Below are 14257 nucleotides of genomic sequence, written 5' to 3'. Positions count from 1 at the left end.
AACATTCTACTTTACCTTCTCTCCTGCCAGTCCTGACTCTCCCACAGGTCCAATGAAACCCACCAAGCCCTGAAACAATCAGACTCAGTGTTGGATGGATGGATGAATAGATTAGGATTTGGAAAAATGGTATGTGCTTTGTGACAGTTTCTTACTCTTTCCCCCATGGATCCAACATTTCCTGTGATACCAGTCTCTCCCTGCAGAAAAACATGCATTACTTATGGTTTGTTTATACTGAGAAAAGGCAAAAATGGTATACGCTTACTGATTTTCTTTTTTACCTTAAGTCCCTCTGGCCCAACTTTTCCAGGAAATCCTTTTCGGCCCAGTCTACCCTGAAAGAGGACAAAGCTGTGAATAATAGGAGCCAATTACGGATTTACACTTAGCAGTCGCCGAATCATTACAATTCATGACAAACTCCCGATGAATATAAAGGATCTGCTTCCTAAGAGATGACATTCTGAAGTATGGCTTAGGAAGTACTGTTGTTGGCAGCTGTTCTAGCTCACTGTACATGCTGTCGGAATATGCATTGGCGTGTGCAGGTATTGCTGACAGTACATTTTGGCCGGCTGTGAAAGCGTTCAATGAGTGTAATGTTCCTCTTGCACAGACAGTAATTCCCGGGGTTAAGAGGGGGTCTGAGTGCTTTTTTACCAGCAATAACTCCAGGTCACAAATGTCTAAGCCAAACTCCTAAAGACTAGGTGACTCAACAATTCCAAAGTTTTACTCCGGAAACGTTGGCAGCTTTCAGAAGGCTCACACTGTTTTACCGAAAAAACAGTAAAATGAGAATAAAACAGAGCTCTCCAGAATTTGTGACTTCTTATCACCCTATTTAAATTTACATCTGTGACGCACCACATTAACCAACAAAAGAAAAGGAATGCTTAAAGAAAGAACAGAGTGGACATCTGAGGAGGTGTAAGAGATCGTATGAAGAGGGTGTCATTCTGAGCAGAGCAGTGAAGCTAAAAGACAGCTGGTTGAGGAAAAGGACATGGTGGAGTAGCAGGAGGACCTGTGGCACCTGGCCAGAGATCAATCACAGCTCCTGAAGGAGTAATACACCACTTCCCTCGGATAGAGGAGAGAGGGGCGGGGTGGGTGACGAGATGGAGGGGAGTTTAAGGGGGCCGGAGTCAAAGAAAGTGCACACTGACAGGGAAGCAGGAAGAAGAAAAAGATAAACCGATGGATTGTTAGCATTGCGGATAAAGAAACATTTTTTTTAAAGGAAAGAAAAAGTAGGGATGACAGCATTTCTATTTTTTTAACAGTCAATTTTCTCTGTCAGCCAGAGAAAAAGTTAAGAAATAATGTCAACAACTCTTTCATTTCTGCAGTGGTCCATTAACATCTAGCACTTTATGGCAGCAATAAATCTTGCCAACTATAAACAAGGTGATTGCAGTTATCACCCCCTAGTGGCCAACAATGTGGATTGCATGCAAGCCTTTGTTGCGAGAGGAAAATTGCAAAGAGACAAAACGTAGCACAACATCCATAAAAGTTGGGGTATAAATTTCTACAGCTCCTTTATTGGACACCGAGAAAAATCCATAATGATGGCCTACTTTATAACCTTGTTATCAACTCTCACTGCGGGACAACAATCGTTGGGCTGCATGATTAAAATTAAACCGCTAAATTATACTGCTTGCTGTGCTGGTCCTTGGGGTGCATAAAGAGTCACACATGATTTAGAGTATGTAATTTGTTGAAAACAGAAGGCTGGCATTGCATTTCAATTGCCTGCTCTGTTTACTCACATCGAGTAACATTCATAGCAGTCCAATTGCAAACTTTCCCCATGCAATGATTGCATTGATCTTCTAACTCAGAACTGTACAGCTGATCATGAGCTGATTCGGCTTCACACTGAATTTAGGTTTCTATAAACTCAGTGATATTTCAATCTCTCTCTGTCGTTGATTTGTTTACAACAGACATACAAGGGATATGGAAAGAATCCAAAACAATGCACATGACTGATGGTTTGATTGTACTGCATGGGGTACAGTTTAAACAAACATGTAAACTTGCATAATTGCACACACAGACTCAAAGTGTTTCCATGACTAAACACACATGAATGTCTAGTAACCACATGCTATACTGTGACCCCTTTTATCAGCTCTCTCTCCCTCCTTTCTCCACAGCAGGCAGGGAGCGCTGGGTATTTATCTAATAACTCACCTCAAGTCCTGTTGGTCCTGGTGGTCCGATCGGGCCTTCATCACCCTGGAAACAGATGATATTGATCTTAGCATGAATTATGTTGGGGGACACAAAGCAGCCCCTTAGCAAAGAGAAGCCCTGCGCAATAAAACATTTAATGCCTTTTGGCGCTTTGGGGTCGTTCTGGCAGGGGTGGTGATGGGCAGTCTTACCTCCAAGCCAGGCACCCCTCGTGGTCCCGGTAAACCTCTGACTCCTGGCTTTCCCTGGATGGGTAACAAACAGTCGAATGAATGAATGCTAATGCGCTTTAGCCAGGAGTGATTTGGCTGTAGCGAAGACAATGTTGGTCTTTTGGTCAGCTGGTCTACCAATTTGGTCCAGACTGAAATATCTCAAAAACTGCTGGACGGATTATCTTGGAATTCTGTACAAACATTCATGAATCACTATGGCTTTGTTGGTTTCATGAATTAGTGCCATTGTTACATCAAATTATTGATTTGTTCAGATTTTTTTCTAAAAAGAAACCTGCTAAACTAATTACCCTCAAACCAGCCTAAGCTCTACTTTGCTTTTAGTGCTAATTAGCAAAGCTCAGCATGCTAACACACTGAACTAAGATAGTGAACATGGCAGACATTAATTCTGCTAGATAATTGCATGTTAACACTTCCACTGAAATCATGTTAGCATGCAGACTTTAGCATTTAGCTCAAAATACTAAATAACAGAGCTGCTAGCTTACATGTCTTTTTCTTTCTCTTGCATTCATAGACGACTCAGCAAAAAGACAGTTTACTCACCTTTAGTCCTTCAAGGCCGTTCTCTCCCGGTGGTCCCATGTCACCAGGAAAACCCTGTCACGATCGATTAAAAAATAAATTGTCAATTGTCTGTTCAAAATAAAGGCTCACTAAATGATTGTAGCAATGTAAATACTGACCTCAGGGCCTGGAGGTCCAGGTGCACCGTCTGGACCTTTCTCTCCTACCTTTCCCTGTGACAAAGACAACAAACATGAGAAATACCTTAAACAAATATTGGGATATGCTCATTCACATTTTTTTAAAGAGTAATGTGAGACACCCTTTATACATGTCAGCAGATTTCGTTAACTTTAGACGGACCCAGGCTAAGTTTCCACCTAGGTTCCGGTTTGGGCGCTAAGCTAGGCTAACTAATTAAACTGTTGCTGTAGCAAAATATTGAGCAGACAGATTTGGAGTGACTCTTGGAAAGGAAATTCATATTAAGTATTCGTATTTTACCCACATTTATGCATATTAAGTTATTTCTGTATGCTAGAACCAAAGCTAACCTGCGGTCCTGGTTTTCCTTGGATGCCTGGCAAACCTGGAGCCCCTTGGATACCCTGTCCAACAGAAACACAAGAAATAAAATGTTAGACTGACAGTCAGAGAGCAATCAGAAGCAAAAAAGAACCCTGGTTCCTTTTCGAAGGAAACAGACATTAGACATGCATGACTCTGCTCAATATTTCTTTTATCTCTTGGGACCACTCCGTGCTTGGTTGCTAAAAGAGTTTGATTTTGCTTACACATACAGATACATGAGGAGGGTTTACATAAGATTTTCCATAACCAGGACAAAACACATCTGGCTAAGTCATTTTGCAGACACACAGTTCTTCCAAAAAAGGATGTTAAGTCTAAATGTGAACATTTATAACATATGCATGTGTGCTGCAGTGGTGATCTACCTTGTCTCCTTTGTACCCAATCTCCCCTTGTTCTCCAGGAATCCCAATTTCACCCTGACACAGGAAGATGGAAGGTATGGACATAAAGAGATATAAATGGAAAACATTAGGGGGAATGGTAGCTTTCAACTTGAACAATCACATTCAGCTTTTGAACAGACAATACTAATTACAGGTTTGTTGATTGCCAACATTCTGTCACAATTGATCTAATTCATTTGATTAGCCAAGTTCTTCATGTGGTGTCAATCTGTTTTAGTGAAGGCGTTGATAACAATCCCACTGATCTGTACACCCACATGTCTTACAGAATATGCCAGTTTGAGATAAGTAAATCTAGACAATTAATTATTTTCCTCTTTGCCTAAGTACGATCGGCTTTAGTCTTACTCACGTTCTTGCCACGTATCAGATAAGAAGATTGATACCACGCTCATGTCCGTACATGAATCTGAAGTTGGAGCCAGCAGCTGGTTAGCTTAGCTTAGCTTCAAAACTGAAGTCAAACAGCTTTGCTATCCAAAGGTTAAAAATAACTTACAAAAACCTTTTAAATATATTTAATAAACATGTTATATCTGTTTTTGTAATCCCACAAAACCCAAAGAAGTGTTGGACTAACTTCTTAACCAGGGACAGTAGTCTTACTTCCCAGTCACCAAGAGTTCACTGCCCCCAGCCAGGAAATAGTCCCACTCAAAAACCCCTTTAACACCCCAAATACTGGCTTTTAGGCTAACTTTTTGTCATCATCCCCTTTTTGTGTTAACAGGACAAAAAAAAGAGTAAAAATGTTTACTTAGGAGGTGCTCGTAAGCAGATTTTGTTACTGTTGGACTGAGCCAAACTAGCGGTTTTCCACTGTCTTGAGTGCCATACTCAACGGACAAATGAGTGGTATCGATTTTCTCATCTAAAGTTCAAGAAGTGATAAGCATATTTCCACAAATAGTCAAATTATTCCTTTAAGTTTATCACCAGACAGTCTCCCTGCTGAAAGAGGGGGACGAGTCGTTTTCATTAACATATCACAAAGGGATGTCATGGAAGTAACATAGCAAGGACTCATGAAAACAAGAGAAAACAGTCAAATCTGATGCTTTATATAAGTGGAAGAGTTTTCATAGGCCTAGAAGTGAAAATGAAGGTGGGACCTACTGAAAACATGCTCTATATGTAAAAGTTGGACAGAGTTGGCTATAGCAGGATGCAAAGGAGAACATGAAGGCCTACATCACATGCTGCTTAAAACACAGGTCAATAACAGGAATATTCAGATCACCTTATCACCTTTCAGTCCTGGTTCTCCTGGATTTCCGGGAACCCCCTGCAACAAGCACCAACAGTTAGGTTAGAAAGGGATCCCCAAAGACAAAGATCACCTACAATTCACCCTCATGGTAATGTTTCCGTGCTGAGGATGTAAATCACTGGCAAAGTCTAATATGCTATTTTATCCAGCTTTGTCTCCAAACTCTGTTGTTGGCTTTTCCTTTGAGTTGTATAACAATAATAACTGAACTATATGCAGTAACAACAAGACAATACCAGATAAGACAGTGAAGGAAACAGCTTCCATCTGTTTGGGAGAGCTTACCTTCAGTCCATTAGGTCCTGGAAGGCCCATCTCTCCCACAGGTCCCATATCACCCTGTCGCCAAAGGGGGCAAATAAGAAACATATTCATATTCCGTGCATGAACTACAGATAAAAACATGGCCCAGTCCCGTAGCTTTTACTCTACAAACACACACTAACAATGAGTTCATGTCAGTTCACTTTGGAATAAATGCAAGACTAAGTTTCATTGTCTTGCTTCCAGACAACCCATACGGCCATAAGATTACACACCACACAAAACAATGGAGGATAACAAATGGACAAATCTAAGCGATAAGGAATAGATTGTGCTGTCTGATTCCAAGATTGTATTTAATTTTACGCCTTAATCAACAAAATTAACAAATAACTACTTGATGATATGTCAACGGTCCTATTGGGAATGCATTCACAATTCATGGCCAAAGAGAGAAAAAAAGCAAGATTTCAAATACAAATATGGATGTAATTTAATTCAGAAAGGACAAATACTGTACAGTGATGGAAGACTAGTTAAGGTAATCGGCCGTCTTTTCAGCCTGTGAGAGGGAACCTGATTGTACTTTGTGTTGATGAAATCATTCATGACATGTGTCCTCTGCGCAGAGAATCATCACAGGCTGAGAGTTGTTATCTTATTTTCATTCTCTGCTGAAAGAACTTCAGGGTGGCCTTGGCTCAGTGTTTTAGAAATTCTCTTTGAATATTGTAGCATCTGCGTGTGTAACAGAGGATGTTATTGAATGCATTAAGCAGAAAAAGTCTGCCACAACAAGTCACTTAATTTGGTATTAAAAGTTGAAAAAGTTTGTTTCCCTTCAGCTGGGAAAAGTCAATGCAGACTATGAAAGGGAAAAAAGCACTTTGTCCAACATCCGTAGTCAACTCATTCTATGGCTCCAGAGCTACATTCCTCTCAAGGGCCAAGAAGACAAACAATTGTCAATTTCAACTGCAAGTTTTCTTCTTACGGGCCCAAATAGTAGGAATTACATAAAGATTTAAAGTGAAATAATGTAACATAATGGTAACTGAATTTAAATGCATGCCACAGGGGGCACCCAGGTTAATTTCCTGGAGCGTGCATTAACCTTTGTGACCTGTTGTGTATCAAACAAAAGTTGGATGGTGTGTGCAGGGCCAATGCAAAATATTTTTTAGGTTATTTTTCCAGTTGCAGAGCTCTGCTAAGAGATAAGACTGAAACAAAGACATAAAAAACTATCATTGTTTTTGGAAAGCCCCTGATCTCCATCTTCATGCTAACACTTTCCCAACAGTGGCCCGCCTTCACCCTAACTTGAGGTCTACAGTCTCTAGAGAAGGGTGTTTGTATATTTATATCTTTGAAGTGCAGCTTTGTGCTGCTGGTTGTGTACTGTACAGTACACTGTCGGGACAGATGGACCCAGAGCTGTAATCAGAGAGTCCTCCAATTACAGGCCTTCTACCACCACCGGTGGCCTAGAATAGACCGGGAGGAGTGGTGGCGATGAATGAAGATGGGACACGACAAGAGAAACCAGGGAGACATTATAATCAGACAAAATTATGTGGCTGTCGGGCAGGGCAGGCTTGGAGGGCAAGGTGATGGGTGGGCGAGGGGGAAGTTCCTGTTTCAAAAATAGTTAATAAGAGAGAGATTGAAGTGGAAAACAAGACGCTTTGTTTATGTCTGTTTGATTGATCATTGCTGTGTTTGTCATGAGAGGAAGTAGGAGCTACAAACTCCTTCTTTTAGAGGTTAACTGCATTGCCAAAATCTCCCAAACTACAAACTAACATTACACTTTTAAAAAATAATTTCAGGGGCTAAGAACCAACTGAGAATGATTTGTTTCCCACGATATTGGTGGGCAGCGTAGATAATGATAGGAGCTACTAGAGACTGTTTTTCAAATTCAGTAGGCAAATCTATTTCAGTTCAATACAGTCTTTCAAAGCCATGTATTAACAGAACACATGTCTGTGTTTAAACAAAGGCAAGCACACAAAAACATACATAAACCACTACTCACAATAAGTCCAAGAACTCCGTTTGGACCGGGGGCTCCCATCTCACCCTATTCGTAGAGGAAGAGAGAGATTCAGTGAGATGAAGGGAGAGTCAGAAGGAGCAAGTTTCTGGGGTTATTGGCTCTTTTTTAAACAAACATGCTCAGAAGAGTGGCTCAGTGTTCATCACGGCTTATGAGTGGGGGCTGTGTGCACGTATATGTGTGTGTGCATATGTGTAAGTGTGTGTGTGTGAGGTGAAGTTGGAAGTGGATGTTAGCCCATCGTCCCTCTGAGGCTTTTTCCAGTCTGCAGGTTAGCTCTCCCTCCAATAACATGAAAGAAATAGATTGATGGAATTTTTTACAGATATACCCTGGTTCTCAGTGGATGAATCATAATGACTGTGGTAAACTGACTTTTCCTCTAGTGCCACCAGCAGGTTGAAGATTTTAATTGTACTGTGAAATCACTGCAAAACTCAAGACCTTTTCTTAAGCATTAGCTGACTTTGTTGCTACAGTAACAGGGAAACATGCTAACAGGCTAACTAACATTAGATAGTTTAAACAGCAAAGGCTGTTTTTAATCCTCTCATTGTAGCATGTTTGGATAAACGTAAGCATGTTAGCATGATCCTTGTGCGCATATTTGCATGCTAATGCTAGCATTTAGCTCAATGAGCAGCTATTATGATTGATAAAACAAATATTTTATAATTTGTATTACTTTTTTTAATTCCAATAACTCTGAAAGCATTGACATCAAACCTTCACCCTTAAAGACACTTTCTCTCCTTACGGTTTTGTAGCATATGAAAAGGTTCCTTAGCTTTTGTTTCTGAAATGTACAGACATTAAAGACTCAGCTGGGGGGAATAAATGAAGTATGTAACTTTGATTTCTTAAACCCCCTGTATAGACTAACAAAATATATCCCTACAACATCTGATACGTCTGACTGTAATTCAGAGTCATTCACAGGGGGAAAAAAACACCAGGTCTAAGACAGAATTTACGAGGAGTTCGGTTGCCAAAGCAACAAGAATGAAAAGTCACAGATGTGTGAGCAAAGTGTTTCTTTAAACATAAATGTGCTTCATGTTTATTATGTATTTAGAGTTTGTTAAAGAGCAACTTTCTGATGTGTTTATGGTTTTATTCTAGAGCTTCTCACTGGGACTTATGAAGTGTTACATTTATCAGAATAACAGTGAATATCCAGAAAATAGCCAAAATGCTACAGTAATAATTTGATGCCTTCCATATGGACCCAGCCATGGGACAGACTAGCAAACACTCTATGCTGACCGTGATTTGGAAGAATTTCTCAACACAACCTCCTATTACATCATTTACTATTCTTGGATATCACCTTCTAATAATAACAATGTATGTGTGTGTTGGTGGCCCGTTTACATGGGTGAAAGGAAAGGGCTGCATTTGAAAGCCAGGCCCGCTAACTGATCCCTTGTTAATACTGCAGGTTTTTGAAACCAAGGGCCAAGAAAAATTATCTACAATGGAGGAAGGCATGGGTTGAAATTAAATACAGCAGTAAAACTTGTCCGGACCGAAAAACTCACTTCAAATAAAACAGAGGCGAACTTCTGGACTGTTGGATGATTTATCCAGCGGCTTCTGCCAAAATGTCAGTGCTAAAACACTCGGGGGGAGGGGGGGATGCAAGTGAAACCACTGCTCTCAATTTGTGTGCTTGTGTAAGTGTGATGTCTCTATGTTTTAGTGTCTGAGGACTTGGAATGGTAATGTCTTTAAGTATGCTTTTTGGCTAACTGAGTTTGTGACATACTGGCTCTCCATCTGGTCCAGGTGGTCCTCTCTCCCCAAAGTCGCCTGGAAACCCCTGAAGACAGAGAGAGTAGCTTTAATGTTCTGCTTTGTATAAACAGGAAAGAATCAAGCTGAAACATGGATGAAATTTAAAGAATCATTTCTGCTCTATCAAACCTGTAGTAGCTTATATTTTAAACAGTTTGGGTTAACATAAGTTTATTTGGTAAACTTGTTAGCAACTCTTTGCCAACAACTTTGCTAACTTACACATTTAGCAGATACGCAGCAATGTTAGCTCTACTTTGAGTCATGTTTCTTGTCACTTGATTATTAAAAGTCCAGTTATTATTCTGATTTTCAGTTGTCTCTGCCAGCTCCTGAAAAAGTATGTTTCAGGTATGTTATGTTCACAAGCTAGGCGCCAACTAGCTGTTTGGCATTGGGCAGCTAGCTTCAAATCCTTTTTTAGTTTTACAGCATAACAGAGAAATGTTAAAACTGTAACTCTTATCTAAAAAACTTTGGCGCTTCAATGTTTAGAATGTTTTAATTATAGAATTAAAGAAACTCATTGTAAGTTTGAAAATGCTTTTCATTGGGTATGGGTGTGTAAATAATTATGTGTTTTACCTTCAAGTTGAAATTTTTGGAGCATGTTTTTACAAATAGTGCTGAGTGTTACACAACCAAGAATTCCACAACTGTAATTGCACAGCAATTATAACAATTTCACCGAACAAAATAACCTTACACTCACAGTAATTCTAAATATGTACAAAGTAAGTGCTTGATGGGAGCATTATACACAGGACGTCTATCAGATGCAGGGCAGCCAACTGTTCTGTTGAATACATTTTCTAAATACAACATGAAAAACCAGTAGCCAAGTCTGTTCATTTAATAGAAAACGGCATGCTAATCTGAGCTATGCTAACTGTAGGTAAAGCTAAACTGAGGAACCACAGCTGCAGACAGCACGTGTTTTAAACCCCAACAGTCCAGAACTCATAATGGCATGCTTGTGCTATTGTGGCCTCAACAAATCGTTCAAAGGTGCTAATTACTGTAGATACCTCCAGCTATTTTTACCATAGCTTAGATGTTTAAGATATAGAGCACATGTTTATTTTAATGGCTGACGTGCCTTAGAAAATAGAAACTGCTGACTAAATGTTACTCTTTGTATTCGGGTTTGCAGTTTATTTCTTTAAGGACAGAAAGTCTGGGATCATTTTAAATTTAGACTACATATTCAAACAATAACAATCCTGGTGACAGATGTATGTAAATGTTCACCTTTCCATCAATCAAGGACACATCTAATCGGGTCAATGGTGTCATCCTAGCTGCACTAAATGCTTTGATAGAATTATGTCAGCAAAAGCTCTTTTCTGTTTTAAAAGCTATTGGAAAAAATATTTTTGAAAGACTGCATTGGACTGCTTCAATGGCACAAAGAAATTGTGCTCACAAGGGGTATCAGAAGTGCACAAGGAGTCTATGAATCATGGCAGTGACCCAAAAGAGGAATCATACAGCTGAAACCGCCGCCACATAAACGAAGGACAAATGTGGGAAATGTTGCTTTGCCAAGAAAAGCTCTGTATTGAATCTTATGAGCCTATAGTGTATCTCTGTTTTTATTTAATGTCAGATAACCATGTTTTTCAGCTTCATGGTCAAACTGTTCCACAGTAGCAGCACAATGCCAAAGAAGTGCAACTGATGAGTCTGATAAAGACAAGACAAACAAACCTTAAATAGCAACATGCAAAAAATAAAGGTTAAGTAAAAATGCAGAAGTGCTGGCGATGCGCTGTGGAAAAAACTTTTTATGCTCTCCACTGTTTTAGATTTAGATATATCATCTGTCTTTTGGTAAAAGGTGGACATAGTTGTGTCTGAGCGTGCGTTTCCTCAACAAGTACAAGTGCTGCGGTTATGGCCATTAAAGTGTCTGGCCCTGGTTCAGGTGATTCTTCTGTTCTTTCTCCTCCATCAGGGAGGACAAGGATGTTCTCTAAGGGATCATCTTGTAAATGCCTTACTTCCCATTTTCCATGCAGTAGCAGGACAAAGCCAATGGTGTGTGCATTTTCCAGTAACATATAAAGGTCAGTTTTTAAATGGCTGTGGCAGCAAGATAAAAATCCCTAGATCGAATTCAAAAAGATCAAAATTCTAGGATTTCTCTTCGACTCTCTTTTAAGACAATGCTGTTTAGTGACACACTGTCATTTTTCCTCTTGGCGTTGACAAGCTGTGCTTAAACTGTCCAGTATAAAATGAGAGTGGTAAAGAGCAAGCTGTGATGACAGCAGCTCCATATGAATACTCTTAGCTTTGCATAACCTGTGCCAAAACTGTGAAATGCTCTTTGTTGCCGAAAAATATCAGAAAAACCACATCAGTTCATGAAATTTGAAACTCACTGATGTGACACAAGACCTCACAAATGGAGATTTGGCATCTGCAGTGACCTCTGTCAGATTTGTCTAATTACAGAAAAAGCTAATGTTCTGAAAACCTCACGCTAAGCAGACGCTTTCTTGCGTGTGTTCATACATCTCGCACTACAACTGCCTTATTTACTGAAAAACCAATAAGCAGCAGCTGCAGAATGATCTCAGCAGTGAGTCTAGAAGTCCTTCGAAACACTCCGTCAAACGGACTTTGAACACTATCTGACACACACAACAGAGCCTATGGCTTCCTCCAAATGGCTTGGCTCCATGCTGAGGGGAGAGGTGGGGGGGGGGAGGCAAAAGCTCTTTATTGCAACAAAAGCCTTTTTCTTGTTGCATCCAAGACCCCGACATGCGGCTGGTGGGACTCCACAGTATTTAGGCTGCAGTTAACCCTTCCAACAGCTATGGAAATACTGAGCCGACTCACACAATGACGTACACGCAGTCCTTTTAAATTTTCACATATGTGTAGCTGCTGGAAACTTTGCAAAAAAAAAAAAGTTAACTTAAAAAAGCTCATGACATGCAATGTATCATTGGCTCATTTAAATTATCGTGTTAGCATGCAGCATTTAAATCTGTTATCAATAAGAATGTTTGAATCCCTCAATCTCCTTTTACTAGTCCATAAAGCTCTCAAAGGTTCAGCTCCTGAGTACATTTCTGACCTGCTCACAGTCTACAACCCAACCCGGCCCCTCGGGTCATCAGGTGGAAGTCTCCAAGTCCAAAGAGGAGGCCTTTAGTTACTGTGTTCCTTCTCTCTGGAACAAGCTACCTGTTGACCTGAGGTCCATTCATAGCCGTCTCTACTTTTACAGCTTAACTCAAAACCAGATCTATTCTCAAACATATGAAAAGTTACTTTTTGTGTGTGTGTGTGTTTGTGTGTGTGTGTATTTGTTCATGTTGATTTGTGTGGTTAATGTATGTGCAGCATGCTTTTTGAGGTTTTTAGTTGATTTTCTTTTATGTTTTTGGTGTTTGATGTTGCTATGATGTGTTTTTGATTTGATTGATTTCTCATCTCAATCTTATTCATGACTGTGGAAACAATCGCTCATTCTTCTAGTCATTAGTCTTTACCCTCAATGTAAAGCACATTGAGCTTACCTGTAATTAAATGCTATTGCCAATTGCTAACTAGTAGAAACATGGATAAAAGTAAATACATACCACAAGGGCAGATTCAAACCAGGAAGGTATCCTATTCAAACTGATTTTCACTTTGGAAAGAAATGATCGTTGATATTTTTAATATATTATCTGTTTTTATTTTATATAAAGCTATAATTATTTTATTTTATTTGACTTGAAAATATGTCTAGTTAGCTTTGCAGAGAAAAATGGCAACTTTGTACTTTTAAGCAGTAATTACATTTCAGAGCCTGTTCTTTTTCACTTTTTCTTCAGTAAAGAAGTTGAATAACTACTTTTTTTTTTTTTTTTTACCACAGTGTGGTCATTCATTAGAAGATGATACATTCACAGACAATGTACAACATTTCCAGCACAATTCATCACACATTATAATGATTTTCTGTAAAGTATGTTGAGACAAAACTTTACCGGCCTACCCATCTTGCCCCTCTTCCCTGGTTCGCCAGGAATGCCCTGAAAGTCAAGACAAGAGAGAGCAGAAGTGGAAAACAAAGCAGAAGGGGGAAAATGGTTCAGGATGCAGAAAAAAAAGGAGGAAAGACAAAGACAAACATAATTTGAAAACCATATCAAAAACAAACAAAAGCATAACACTGTTCAAGCTGAAAAAACCTTGTTCTCTCAACAGATGTGAGGAACAGCTGACTGCAGCTTATCCAACTTGTTCCCAGCCTATTATAAGGGATTTAGGCCCCCCATCTCTCAAATGTATTTACATATGGTAAATAAACACCAGTTTCTCCTGGGAGAAGACAGGCAGACACCGTTTGTTGTGTGCACCTAAGGTATATGGCAACTCTCCGTCCGCCTGTGCTGGCTGGAGTGGTCCTGATTACAGCCTATCCTGCCATGACGCAACCCCCTGGAGCATGTCATAAGTAGGCTAATCGCTTCATGTTTTAGAGGCTGTACAGAAGGAGGAGGCCTTGATGAGTTCATGCAGTTCAAAGGCTCCAAGAGGGGGCTTTTATCATATGAGTCATCAACACTCCCACACAGCCTTGTACAGCAGCATCTCGGACAGCTGGGGGATGTTTCCCGCATTATAACAACAGCCAGACAGCTGAGTGTAATGGCAGGAGAAACAGTGTTGTCATCCAATAGAGCTATTAGCCAGGGTAAAGTTGGTCACTGTGCATTTTTGCAATTATTGACTGTGCATGAGAGAAAATACACATTACGGAAGAACTTACTCTTTCGCCATCAGGCCCAGGAAGGCCAAAAACCCCCGGGATTCCAATGAAACCCTGCAGGAGAGGAGAGGAGAGGAGAGGAGAGAAGGCAATAGGAGAAAGAAAAAAGAAGAAAAGTATTGACAATGAGTA

At 40.0% G+C, this 14257-nt stretch overlaps 1 protein-coding gene across 1 annotated transcript in view; it reads right to left on the bottom strand.

The window, feature by feature from the left end:
- The window catches only part of col27a1a (collagen, type XXVII, alpha 1a), a 66555-nt gene that overhangs the window by 18231 nt on the left and 34067 nt on the right, over window positions 1-14257 (bottom strand). Inside the window, exons 11-25 of the mRNA XM_061060821.1 lie at window positions 14126-14179; window positions 13341-13385; window positions 9320-9373; window positions 7531-7575; window positions 5511-5564; window positions 5196-5240; window positions 3914-3967; window positions 3512-3565; window positions 3137-3190; window positions 2997-3050; window positions 2403-2456; window positions 2209-2253; window positions 285-338; window positions 156-200; window positions 16-69 (exon numbers count right to left, since the gene is read on the bottom strand). Coding sequence (XP_060916804.1) covers window positions 16-69; window positions 156-200; window positions 285-338; window positions 2209-2253; window positions 2403-2456; window positions 2997-3050; window positions 3137-3190; window positions 3512-3565; window positions 3914-3967; window positions 5196-5240; window positions 5511-5564; window positions 7531-7575; window positions 9320-9373; window positions 13341-13385; window positions 14126-14179 — 765 coding nt within the window. The remainder of the gene's footprint in view (window positions 1-15; window positions 70-155; window positions 201-284; window positions 339-2208; window positions 2254-2402; window positions 2457-2996; window positions 3051-3136; window positions 3191-3511; window positions 3566-3913; window positions 3968-5195; window positions 5241-5510; window positions 5565-7530; window positions 7576-9319; window positions 9374-13340; window positions 13386-14125; window positions 14180-14257) is intronic.

The sequence above is a fragment of the Labrus mixtus genome, chromosome 17 (genome assembly GCF_963584025.1).
Source record: "Labrus mixtus chromosome 17, fLabMix1.1, whole genome shotgun sequence".
NCBI classification, from domain to species: Eukaryota; Metazoa; Chordata; class Actinopteri; order Labriformes; family Labridae; genus Labrus; species Labrus mixtus.
Note: the sequence above shows the minus strand (reverse complement) of the source record. Positions and strands in the feature narration are given on the sequence as shown.